General features: G+C 36.8%; 1 protein-coding gene across 2 annotated transcripts; it reads right to left on the reverse strand.

The window, feature by feature from the left end:
* Positions 1-2,087: 2,087 nt before the first annotated feature.
* LOC122066057 (beta-D-xylosidase 3-like) lies at positions 2,088-10,497 on the reverse strand. 2 transcript variants are annotated; one of them, XM_042629878.1, is made up of 7 exons: positions 10,415-10,497; positions 4,704-5,008; positions 4,244-4,549; positions 3,990-4,159; positions 3,458-3,900; positions 2,956-3,372; positions 2,088-2,873 (listed from the first exon to the last, which is right to left on the reverse strand). In XM_042629878.1, the coding sequence occupies exons 2-7, from the start codon at positions 4,992-4,994 to the stop codon at positions 2,248-2,250; spliced, it is 2,253 nt and encodes a 750-aa protein (XP_042485812.1). In that variant the 5' UTR covers positions 4,995-5,008; positions 10,415-10,497; the 3' UTR covers positions 2,088-2,247. The 2 variants fall into 2 exon arrangements, with proteins under 2 accessions (XP_042485812.1, XP_042485811.1); XM_042629877.1 differs by lacking the exon at positions 10,415-10,497 and having other exon boundaries at positions 4,704-5,227.
* Positions 10,498-12,999: the final 2,502 nt, after the last annotated feature.

Genomic DNA, 12,999 nt, shown 5'->3' on the forward strand with positions numbered 1-12,999 from the left:
TGCATAGTGTCTAACTTGGTAGGTTTGTACCCCGGTCTAGGTCATTGCCTCCATATTCACATTATGCTTGGTGTCTACTCAGAAAACCCTTTCCAACAATACCTGATTCGAAAACTTATGTTTTAAAAGAGATGAATTTTCAAATATTCTAGGATTTACAAAAATAAAAATTAAAAAATCAGTAAAACCCCATCAAGACCTGGCTGAACCAGGCCCCAACCCAAGACCCATCTATGAATTGAAGGAAGCCTGGAGGTGAAACGAAGCCGGGTTGGTCCGATCCTAATTAACCCTGATTGGGTTGAGTTGGGCCTAATTGCCAACTTAGACTACGACTAACTCCAACCCTAACTGGAATTGAAGTATCAAACCAGAATCATGTACTTTAGGGCAAGGGAAGAATCAGTTTATAAAAACAATTAAACACCCAATGTATGGACAGGTATTGATAGACATCTCATACATCATGACACAAATTGAAGCCCAGATATTGATTTATTAACGTAAATATCAAGACATTATGAAAGTCCATAATAACAAAAACATACGAGTGGATCAGGTTCGATTTTCGTTCAACTGAGGAAGATTAGTGTTTGAGCATCTTCCCTAGAATGACTTGCCCAACTTCAAGATAATAGATCATGGCTGGAATCGGATCGGGTTAGGTTGGATTGATCCTCATAGTCAGGTTAGACAGAGTTGGGGTTGTCAATGCTAAACTTACACCCCTAGTTAGTAGCATTCCCTATCGATATACACTTAGCATTTTTCTTTGATGGCGGTGTCCTCAATAGGGCTCCAAACCCATGCCGTTTTATTTTTAATTCCATTTCCTATAAGGATGAGATTCTGAATTTTTGTATGAACACTCTATGTTAACTCTTGATTTCCAGATTAGAGTTTACAAGCAAGAGACCTGGTTGAAAAAGGCAACCCATCTCATGCTCTCCATCTATCCCATCAGTAGAAGCGGGGCTGCGCAGAGAGGGGTGGAGGAGGAGTTGTGCAGAGAGGGATGGCACTGGGGATTCTGGGAAGGGAAGGTGGGTGTGGGGTAGCGATGTATTGAATAATGAAACAAAGGGAAAAGAACCCTACCCGGTTGTAAGCCCAAATACAGGACGTCTTGAAAAGATGTCCATATCCCTCTGATTGGATGCATGTACATTCACTCACATAAGCACAGGTAAGGGTGTCAATATTTGTAATCGAAACCAAATACCGAATTCAAAATCTAGCTAAATTAATTGAAAGGAACTGAACCAAATTGATTCGATTTGAGTATGAGTATTCACCTTGGTTCAGTTCGATTACGATTCAGGGTATAAGAATCATCCGTTCAAACCAAAATCAAACCAAATTACCATCAATTTGAGTATGGTCATAAGGCTAACTGGAGCCCATTATGGTCTTTGGTCCATCACAATCACGGTCCAAAAGTGGAACCGTTTACATAATCAAATTAAACCCGAGTTACATAATCAAATTAAACCCATATTACTGAACCGAATTGGAATCAAAATCAAGCCAAACCAAATTAAATCGCCTGAATATCCAAATATGGAACCGAGTCGATTAGGTGACTAGAAAATACAAAAAAGATAAGAAATGAAAGAGAGATAATGAGAATCGATTAAGAGTGATAATTTAGCCATTTTACAACACCAAGGGAGAAGGAGAGGTAAAGAGATCACTTTTTTTAAAAGAATCAGAAACAAGAGCTGAGGCAGAAAGTATCAGTAAACAGACGCTAAGTAGAAGGGAGTGATAGTTAAAAAAACCCAACAATATATTTTCTTGTTGGCCGTTAGCTACTTGACCCAGCTAGAATCAATATAGTAAGGTCATAAAAGGGCGTACCCAATGCACAAGGCTTTCATATGTGCGAGGTGGGTGCGGGGGGGGGAGGGGGGGAAGAGAACTATACAGCTTTACCAATGAAAAAGCAGGGGTAAGCTCTGCCATCCCATATATCCCAACTCTAGTATGTCTTTGATTGGACCCAGACTGCCATAGTATGGTCTTAAAATCTAAAACCAGAAAATGGAAAGTTTCTGATTAAAATTTGACTAGAGACCTGAAATATATGATTGCAAATATCAAAATTAACGTTTAATTAATGAGAAACTCAACAGATCCCATCATATTGAATTGCAGAACATATAACCACTCCTAATTCCTACTGAAGTAGGAGAAAAAAACAAGATAATTAGAACTTGAGCTAACCTAAACAATCCAAGTAACCATCTAGTTTTGGTAAGACTCAATATTGATATGAACTGGTAAAAAGAGCTTATCATCTCCAACCACAATCGTGTTGCCCCCGGATGGCAAAACCTTATAAGCTGTCTTGTCCACCACCATCAAGCTCTTGCAAGCATTGAATGTAAACTTCAAGATCTTGCTCTCCCCTGCTTTCAAGAACACCCTTTGGAACCCAATAACCTGTTTGATATGAGTTTCCTTGATGCCCGCCGGAGGCTTTGAGTAGATGATGACAACATCGGCTCCATCCACATTTCCCACATTTTGAACTTTAACATCAACCTTGAAATCCAACTCTTTGCCACAAGTTATGTCATCTACCACAATTGCAGGGCAAGGAGGCCTAGCGGTACCATCCTCATAAGCGATATCACGGCAATGTTGGAGCTTTCCCAATTTCAGGTTAAATGCATGAGCAGAAGATACCATTGAGTAATTGAACTGAGTGTAGCTGAGGCCATAACCAAAAGGATAAAGGGTTTGACCATTGAAGAACTTATAAGTCCTTCCAGGGTAGCCAAGTTCAGGAACTGGCCTTAAGGACATGGAATTCATGGGCAACTTATCTGTGTAGTCATTAATGTACCATGTAAGAGGCAACTTTCCACCTATAGATCAAACATTTAATGATCAAAACAGAGTAAAAGAAGAGGTACTTTCAAAATTTGAGTTTGAGTAATTAAAGCTTACTTGGATTGTGTTTTCCAAACACAACATCAGCCATGGCACGGCCACCTTCCTCACCAGGATAACCAACCCAAAGAATGGCCTGAATTTTAGGGTTTTGCTTAGCAAAAGAAACATCAATACAACCTGCAGCCATGACCACAAGAATGACTGGACCCTTAGCAGCACTGGCAACCTGATTGACTAAATCAGTTTGGTTACCAGGAAGTTTGAGATCAACTCTATCAAATTCCTCTCTCTCAAACTTTAATTCCAAGCCAACAACAAGGATGGTAGCATCTGCATTCTTTGCTGCCTCCACAGCGGCAGGAAAGCCATCAGTCTTTGTACAAGGGGTGTCATCTTCACATGCTTTTACAAAAGTCACATTTCCATAGGTAGAGAATCCATCCTTAGGAGTACTGTACTTGCATGGAATACCTAATAACATAAAATCAAATTATTATCAGAATTTGATTTCCAAACTAGAGAGAGAGAGAGAGAGAGAATCAGTCTACTTGCATACCTGCATAGTTTCCAATCATGGTTTTAGTGACATTACCATTAGGTCCTAACACTGCAATGCTCTTAACTGAGGAAGAACTGAAAGGCAAAGTTTGATTGTCATTCTTAAGCAAAACAATTCCTTGCCTGGCAGCATCTGCAGCTAACTCAATGTGTTCATCAGAGCAAACATCCTTCTTTCCAAGTTTTTCGAGTGAAGGGATACCATCAAAGAATCCGAGTCTCATTAGAACAACATAGTTATTCTTCAAAGCCCTATCAATTTCTCCCTCTCTGATTCTACCAAGCATAGTTGCATTTACACCAAAGTCTTGGAAGTACCATCCACATTCCAAATCCAAACCTGCATTCAATGATTTTGCAATAACATCTTCATTTGAATCATTAAGCCATTTTTGTCTATTACGTATTACATCCATTGAATAGCAATCAGATACAATGTACCTGTAAATCAGAAAAGAATAATTAACTATTAATGTCAAAAGTTCTGAAAAGTTCTAAAAGGAAAAGAGATCAAAAGAAGGAAACATTACCCATTAAGACCCCATTCTCCTCTAATAGTCTCTCTTAACAGTTTTGGATCACTACAAGCTGGGATACCATTAACATTGTTGAAGGAACACATAACACTAACAACATCTCCTTCTCGAATACACATCTCGAATGGACGATTAAAAGTCTCTATCATATCTCTCTCAGCAACCTTCAAACAACATAAATTTAATTATAATTTCTTTGATAAACTGAATATTATGTAAAATTCTAATTGAATTTTGAGAAATAATACCTTAGCATCAAAAGTATGACGATCAACTTCATACCACTTATCAATATCATAAGCAGTGAAATGCTTACAACATCCACCAATCTTAAGAGGCCTAGAATTTGGATTAGGCACATCAACAAATCCTTCAATATCCTGCAAACCTCGAACGAAATTAATCGCATAAATTCCAACAACAAATGGATCTTCTCCAGGAGTCTCCAAGGTTCTTCCCCATCTAGGATCCCTAACCACATTAATATTTGGACTCCAAAAGGTCAAGCCAGCAGCTCCAAGATTATACATAGCTCTAGCTTCTGTTGATGAAACCTATAATAATAATAACAAACAACACATCAGTCTAACAACATCAAAGTTAAACTATTATGCAAACCAAACCATATATATATATATATATATATATTATAATTAATTCCTATACCATATAGTAAAATTATAATTCTAAGTTATGAATATATGTTACCTGGCCTATAAGCTTCCATAGAGATTCATTGAAGGTGGCTGCTGAGAGGATAACTGTAGGGAAACTTGTGGCACCAGGAACTTCATCATTGAATTTAGTACCAAAGCCAGTATCTGCAACTCCATGAAGGATCTCAGACCACCATTTGTAAGGAGGAAGCCCAAGTCTAGAGACCCCAGGAGATTGATCTCCCATCTGCTTCATTTTCTCAGCCAATGTCATCCTATCAATCAGATCTTTGGCTCTGATTTCATATGGGATTAACTTGTCACAGTAAAGGAATGATGACATGTTCAACCCTTGATCTGCAAACCTTTGAGGGTCACATACATGAGTGTAATTCCTTGTTGCAGAACCATTAGTAGAAATTTCAAACTTAACATGAGATGAAATTTTTCTTGCAGATGTAAAAGTGAAGAACAAAACAAAAAGTGATACTAAAAGTTTGAGATGGGCCATTACTGAAATTGAAAAATAAACTAGAGAGAGAGAGAGAGAGTGTGTGTGTGTGTGTGTGAGAGGAAGAGTAAGAGAAAGATAAACTTATGGAGAGGGGGAGGAACAATATTTATAGGGGAGAGAAACATGTTTGGATGGTGGGAAGGATAGAAATGGATTTACATAAATCTCTTATCCAAAAAACAGTGGGACAATAAGCAATGGATTTACTTAAATCTCTTATCCAAGAAATTGAGTATAGTTTAAACATCTCTCTCCCTTCTCTTTATTACTGTCCCAATAATTCAGTTCTTGTAAATAAACTGAATTTGGATAAAATATATTGATATTAATGGATATTTATATTTATATAGAATGAAAGAATCATGGAGATCTTGGGTGAAATAAAAATGGAAATTGTAATTTGCACAAAGCTGTAAATCGTATCTTGTACAAGTCACTAATTCTTATCCCAAATCCTATACAAAAAATCATGGCAGAATACTAGTGAATCAATTAACAGGTCTCTACTCTAATATCCATATTAGTGCTTAATTCTTCTAAATCAACTCCATTATCTACTCCTTCACTCCTTAACCTTCCCAATTAGTATTAAAAACACTCTCATACTCTTCAAAAACTATCGCAACAATGACATGCAATCCCTATCTATTGATAATCTTTATTATCTTTAAGGTGTTGTTAATAAGGAATCTCAAATTCTGTATAGAGGGCTTCCACATATACTCTTACCTCTATCAGAAGAGGTGTTTTAATCAATTATCCTCTCCTCTCCAACTTTCTTACGTGGCAACCTACATTCTAGCCTGGGTCGGCCCTCTAGATTGGAAAGCCCAACCTGGGGTGGACCAGAAATATGAATCAAACCATGGTTCGAGGTTCGGTCTCGAATAGACCATTTTTAATTAGCCCGTTTATGTAACTTATTTGTGTATCTAAGTTATTGGTAATGTATAGGACAGTTTTAGATTACAAGATTATTGCTAAGGATGAAAGAAATGGAAATTGTTAAAGGGTGTCAAAATCGTCTGTGGTGAGGCGGTGAGATGCAGTGAGCATCCAACAGTTGAGGTGCATGGCCGAGCCCTCCAAGCCATTGGATGCTCATTGCATCTCACCGCTCGCTGCAGACAATTTGAACTCGATAAAAATTTCGTAATACCACAAAATGCCATCTCAATATATAGAATCTAATGCCACTTCTGTAAATTATGTCACTTTTATATATATACAAGGACTCGAAGATGGTAAGACAATGGGAAAATACAAGCTTAGTCCTAAAATAAGAGTAGGACCTCAGCTGTTCAACATGGTGGGCTAGCTTTCCACCATATAAGGTAGTTCACCTACTGTTTTCAATGGTTAGCTTAGGCACTGCCTGTATTTCAATCAAGGGGCAAGATAAAATTTGGATGAAGAGTAGTTAGGGTAGTGAAAGGAACAAATAAAGGCATAAAATCGGAAAAAAATCGTCTGCAATTTCAATCTCGTACAATTCCGTGAAATACCACCTTCAGGGGGTGACACGTGTATTGATACCAATGCAATGGTCTAGATCTGATTTAAATGCCTCTTCACTGATTTAAGGTTTTATTAGTTATACCATATCTGAACCATTGTATTGGTATCAATACACGTGTCACCCCTTGAAGGTGGTATTTCACAGAATTGTACGAGATCGGAATTGTAGACGATTTCAACCCCATAAAACCACATACGGCATAAGATGGTGATACTACCAAGGTTGATGATTTCGGTTTCGACCAGGGTAAAAAAAAAAATGTACTACAAAATAATTGAGACTTGTCAAAATATTGTCCATTTCACAAGAAAATAAAATTAAAATGGTCATTTTGGTGGTCAAACATTTGAATTTACCCTTGATTTTTTTTTTTTAAGGCAAGCATAAGTTATTGAAACAAATAAGAGCATCATTCTCTGGTCGTTCTGTCTTTAAAGCATGGGAAAATCTCTCACATGGCAAATCTCGACCATGACTAAAACACTCCATATATATCCAAATTCATTAAAAGGAATTGGAAAACATGCACGGTAAATCACTATTGTACATTTTATTCTATTTTAGGGAGAGGTATCTCTGAGGGGCATGCCTAAAAAAGTTTCTAGGTCTTTCTGCAATGTAGTAAGCTCGGATAGCGCACAAATTTTGTGGATAAGAAAATCATGAGGTTTTCTATCAGCATGTCAGGTTTTACCCAAAATGGAGTTGGTCAAGTTGTAAAATTAAAATTTAAAAATCCATGACTATGACAAGATTTAGACAAATAAATACATGGAACAGCTGGAAAATATAGGATGCATCAATAGACATGGTATGGTATTTCATTGGATTTGAGTATGAAATTGGCAAGTGAACAATTCAAATACCCCACGTATATGACAATTAAAATTGCCTCATCACCCTTCCACAAACAAGTTTCCTTTTACGCAAGACATCTTAAAAAAAAATTTCCTTAATTTTAATATTTGCAAGGACTTCCTACACATTGTGTTTCTCAACATGGTCCAGCCCTTTTGAGCTACATAGAGAGCATATTTGTCATATCCTACTATTGGATGGGAAGGTTCTTGTAGACACCTCATTTTGTCACCATGAAAGTGTTCACGATGATGATAAACATTTGTTCTAGAACCAGGGAAATGTTCTATTTTAAGGTTTAGAATAATGAAGATGTTGGAGATCAACCAAGTAAAATAACCAAAATTCACCTAAAGGGTAAATAGGGTTTAAATTTGGTTAATTGGTCCAAAATCTAGCCAAATGTCCAAAAAAATTATTTTTATAGATTAATTCATCATACTTAAATTTGGTGTGAAAATGAGCTAATTTTTTCCTGATTTGAAAAAGATTCCATTTTAGTCGATAGGCTTAAAGATAAAGTAAATAGATTTTTTAGATTATCCAAAAAAAAATTTGCTGGCAATTGCAGATTTCTTGTTTGGCCCGAAGAGTCCTCCCAATATTCCAGCCTTAATAAAAAATCATTCCATATTTTGGAATATGGATATTTGGAGCTCAAATGATTCTATTGTTGGGTTAACTATGAATCCTCGGAATTGGTCGATCTTTTTATATCCTGTAGTTTAGTGTCATAAAACCTAATGGTTTTTAAACCAATTTTATACAATTATATCTCCTTGTGGAAGAGGTGGATTTTGCTAGTGAACTACATGTTCCAAAAATATAAATATCTACTGCCATTTGACAAAACTTAAGCTTCATTGAGATGCTTTTGGGAGGTGTGGATGAACCCTTTTTTTTTTTTTTTTCTCATAACTTTTAATTCAAGTAGCAAGTTTCAACTTAAGACATTAAACCTTTAGCATAATCAATAGATTAACTTTTTGGATGGTTAACTATGTTAGGGAAAATGAGGGCATCAGTTTATGATATCACATAGGGCTGGAACAGGTCGGATTGGGTTGGGTTTCTTAGAACCTTAACCCAACTCTAGTTTCCTAAAACTCAACCTAGGCCCAATCCAATGCTATCAAGTCATGCCTAGGGCCAATCCTGTCAGGTCCATGCCAACCCAACTTGGCCCTAACTGGTCATGATTGCGCAGAATTGGGCTGGGTTGGCCCTAATTGGCATTAAGTTTTGTCAATGGACTAACCCTAATTGATCCTATTTTTTCCATATGTGTCATATGCATATCGAAAAAAATAAATAAAAATAAAAAAAGATCAAATGATCAATACACAATTAAAATTATGAAGTGCAACACAATAATAGATGTTCAAGACACTTAACCATAAGAAGCAGTAATCCAGACTTCATTATTTTGAATAAAAGAATATGATGACAACCTAAATTTATATTATATAAATCACAGTTAAAATGACGGGCTAGGCTTAGGGCTCAACCCAGGCCCAACCCAACCCTAATCCAAGGTTAGTGTTTTTCAACCGTAACTTGCCTTCAGGTCAGAAATCTTAGCCCAGACCCTATTGGGACTCAAGACAGATTTGGACCATCAAGGCAAAACTTACACCCCTAATAGCACATATGATTGGGTTTTGTACCAATCCATATGGTCTCTATCCATCCAATAGTCAGAATACCCACATCTAGATTCCATTAGTTTGGCAACTAAAGATACAGCTCAATATGCCTACCAAGTTTGTCATGCATAACTACCAACTACAAGTGCTACGGGTCGGATATTAATTGAGTTTTAGTAGAGAAATATGTATCTCTGTTTAAATATTTGAATATCAACTCAAATATGGAAATACTATTAAACATAAAAGGTAGAAAAATACATACTCATTCCTCTGTTAGGCTCAACCCATATGGTTAAACACAAACTTATGATACATTTTATATATAACTAAAAATAAAAATTTATCACCCAAGGGGTAGCCGAGTTGACAAGGGACCTTCACCATTGGAAGCGTGTGGTTCTGAGTTCGACTCCTCTTACCTAGGGGTGTCAAAAAAGCCCAATCAGCCCGAACCTACACTAGCCCCCCCTGAGCCCAAACAAAGCTTGGGCTGAAATTTCAGCCCATAGGTTGGGCTAGGGTTGAGCATTTCAGGCCCGAGGCCAGGTTGGGTTGGGCCTGCATTGAGGTCTCAACCCTGGCTGGATTGAGTTAAGCCCGACCCAATCAGGTCCAACAGCGCTGGGCTGGGCTAAACCTGACAAGGTTGGGCCTGCCTGAGATTTCCCAACCCAACCTAGGGCTAGGCAGTGCTTGGGTTGAGTTAAGAGACCTTAGGGTTGGACTAGGATTTTAAAAATCCCAACCCAACCCAACCCAACCCAACCCGCCCCATTAACACTCCTACTTTTATCTTCTTGGGGCCACTCACATGGGGTGTTTAGTACTCTTCACCACTTTTAGTGAAAGTTGAATGGTTCTCATTCAACCCCGGTATGACCCAGTCCATATGGTTGTGAGGTTAGTATGAACCCATGGGACTAGACAAGCCGAAGGCCTAGATACTTGTCATTAGCAAAAAGAAGAAGCTTGAATCAGCTGGGTGTCCTTGCACCTAATATCTTAGAAAGCTCTTTAATTATAGGCTTCTTTTTTATTTCTTCCTCTCTTGGGACATGCCACTTTTTTGACATGTTTTCAGCCTGGAACAATCAAGAAACTGAAAGTTAAGATGTATGAATGTCATTATCATATGATCAATAACTTCAAATCTTTCTCTTTACTATCTAATGCATTCCTGATTCATCAGGAAAAGAAAAAAGTAACCCTGTTCAGGAACATACCCAAAGTTGTAATGGTACTAAATGCTCCCTAATCATCTCAATTTTGGGCTGAATGATGTCTTTTCCTTTGGTTTTGATGTCATCACTCTGTTAAAATAACAAAAATATTTCTATATGAACTATTCAAAAAATAAAAATAAAAAAAACAGATGAGACAAAGAAAGCCAATCATAGTACTTCACCCATCAACACTTTAAAAGATACTAAACTGAGGGAGCCTATATCTTTGTTTTCTTTTTTCTTTTTTTCTTGGGGTGGGGGTGGGTTTCCTTTTGCAGCTTAAACCATATAGAATGATCAGGTTCTTAGTCCTCAAAGGCTAAACTCAATTTCAATATGTATTTACAAATGAACCTCTATCCATTGCTTTGGAAAGACCAAAGCAACCATAGATCCTAGAAACCTCAGGGTTACCAACTTCTCTACCTAATTAGCCAATCGCCCCAGGGGACCTCTGTCAGAAATATAATTAGAAATTGTGACATGAGCTCATTGGGAGTATTTACCCATTCACTACAAGATTCTTACACACAGGTACGGGCTGAGCCCCGACCAACTTATCCCCTTGATAATCCTGGATAGAACCTTACCATTTTCCATAGCTAACCAGTAATCACAATATGAGCAAGGCAAGATATCATGGACTTAATAAAGTTTTTTGTAACATATTTGAGGAATGTACTACTGGAATAGTTCTTGTTTGCTGAGAAACAACAATGCCATAAGTAGATCCCACACCCAACCAAATCAATACAAAATATTTCCAAACAAAAATGAAATTGGAATGAAGAATACTCATAATAGGATGAAATTGGAACCAAATATACATAAATTTCCAAACAATATTTACTTACAGTGTTCATCTCCAGATTAGAGACTGTCAGTCCAAATGTTAAGATGGCTCCCCCATAGACAAATGCAGTGGCAAAAACAAATGCCTTTCCAACTACAAGACCAAATACCTTCAGTTGTAAGGAGTCTGAAAGCATAATACCAGTGGGGACAGATAAAACCAACAATGAACATTCAACCAAATTTGGAAAAAGAAGAAAAAAAAAAGGGTTTTTAGAACAAATGAAATGGTAACTAAACTAAATGGAAATGGGTTGTTAGCAAAAGTTTTGGACCAAATGAAATGGTAGCTAAACTAATTGGAAATGTGGTGTTAGCAAAAGTTTTGTTTTGGAAATTTCTATAGTTTCCTTATGGAAACACAAGATACGCGTTAAACAAATAAAAGAGCATTCCGCTGTAGATAAAACCTAGAGAATAACAACACTGAGAATGTATCTAGCAACAAATAAGGTGGTAGCTTAAGTAAACTTAGTGGAAATATGGTGAAACAAATATTGTTTTGGAACTTCTTTCAAGTTTTTCTCTTTCATTATTTCTCCATCCAGCAACAGTAAATATTACAGAACCAAATGGAAATTTCTTTGGAAAGCCTCAAAACAGAGGAATAATACAAAATTCCAAAGTGTTTAAATTGGAGACATTATCTACTCAGAAAGCTAGTACAGTTGGTGCTTAATAAAAGCACACTTATTTTAGTGTATATACATGACTATGCACAAAACAGGAACTATATTCATCTTAAGAAACTTAGAATTTTCCTTTTGTTTTACCCTCTCTTTATTGCCCTCTTTCTTCTAGCTTCCAGATGAATAAGCACAAAAACCTCTCACAGCCACTCAAAAAATTTTCCTTCTCATCTTTACTTATTTCCATAGAAATGATACATTCCAAGACAATGGAGTCATAAATAACAAAGCAACCTGATTCATCTAAGAAAGTAATTTCTCATTAGAGGCTCTAATAGTTCATATGTACTCTGAGACACTGGAATATTAGCTATGATACATATTCTCAAATTCTAAAAATGTTCCATTGATATAATATGGATGTTCAAATATGCTTACATTGTGAGAGCCCTTCAGAAGCAGCCTTCGACTTCTCACTATTAATATGAGTTTGGCTGTCGAGGCTACTACGGGCTGTTCTGAATCAGGCAGTTTCCACCTGCATGAGATAGCATATTACTCACTCATATTAATATGGATGTTCAAATAAACATTTTTTTTTTCAATCCTGCAAGACACAAATCAGGAAATTAAATAGCTTTATTGTATAAAAGACTGACCAACCGGCACAGAACTTACCCTATCTAATCCTCCCTTCCATTAGCCCTGTTCTTGAGCTTTTGAAACCCTAATACTCCAATCAACTGCCTAGCCTATTATGCTTCTCATTTGCAGAACCTCCGAGTTCCATTTGGCGATTCTAAGTTCTGATTTATCATTTTCACACCTTACAATCTCTTCAAAAAAAATTCTCTCTTATTATATTTTGTCCAATTTATTGGAAAAGTGAGAATGTCGGAGAAATTTTTGCCCACCTTAAGCATTGTTTGTCTAAAGGGTCCTAAGGCAACCATAACCATGAAACAGGACAAAACAGAGGTAGCAGTTCTAATGAGGTTATCATTCTTCTAGTTATGGAAATTTACAGTATTCCTCATCATTGTTTCTGCTTCTCTAGTATAAAAATTTTGAGGTACTTTTGGGTTAATTCTGAGAACTGAAGTT

Source organism: Macadamia integrifolia, unplaced genomic scaffold, assembly GCF_013358625.1.
Source record: "Macadamia integrifolia cultivar HAES 741 unplaced genomic scaffold, SCU_Mint_v3 scaffold2209, whole genome shotgun sequence".
In the NCBI taxonomy this organism is placed as follows: Eukaryota; Viridiplantae; Streptophyta; class Magnoliopsida; order Proteales; family Proteaceae; genus Macadamia; species Macadamia integrifolia.

What these genes read in the sequence shown, in the direction of transcription:
- LOC122066057 (XM_042629877.1), bottom strand. Translation starts at nt 5,162, where the DNA reads ATGGCCCATCTCAAACTTTTAGTATCACTTTTTGTTTTGTTCTTCACT. An exon ending in TATGGAAGCTTATAGGCCAG is followed by an intron (nt 4,550 to 4,703) that starts GTAACATATATT and finishes TTATTATTATAG; the next exon opens with GTTTCATCAACAGAAGCTAG. An exon ending in CATGATTGGAAACTATGCAG is followed by an intron (nt 3,373 to 3,457) that starts GTATGCAAGTAG and finishes TTATGTTATTAG; the next exon opens with GTATTCCATGCAAGTACAGT.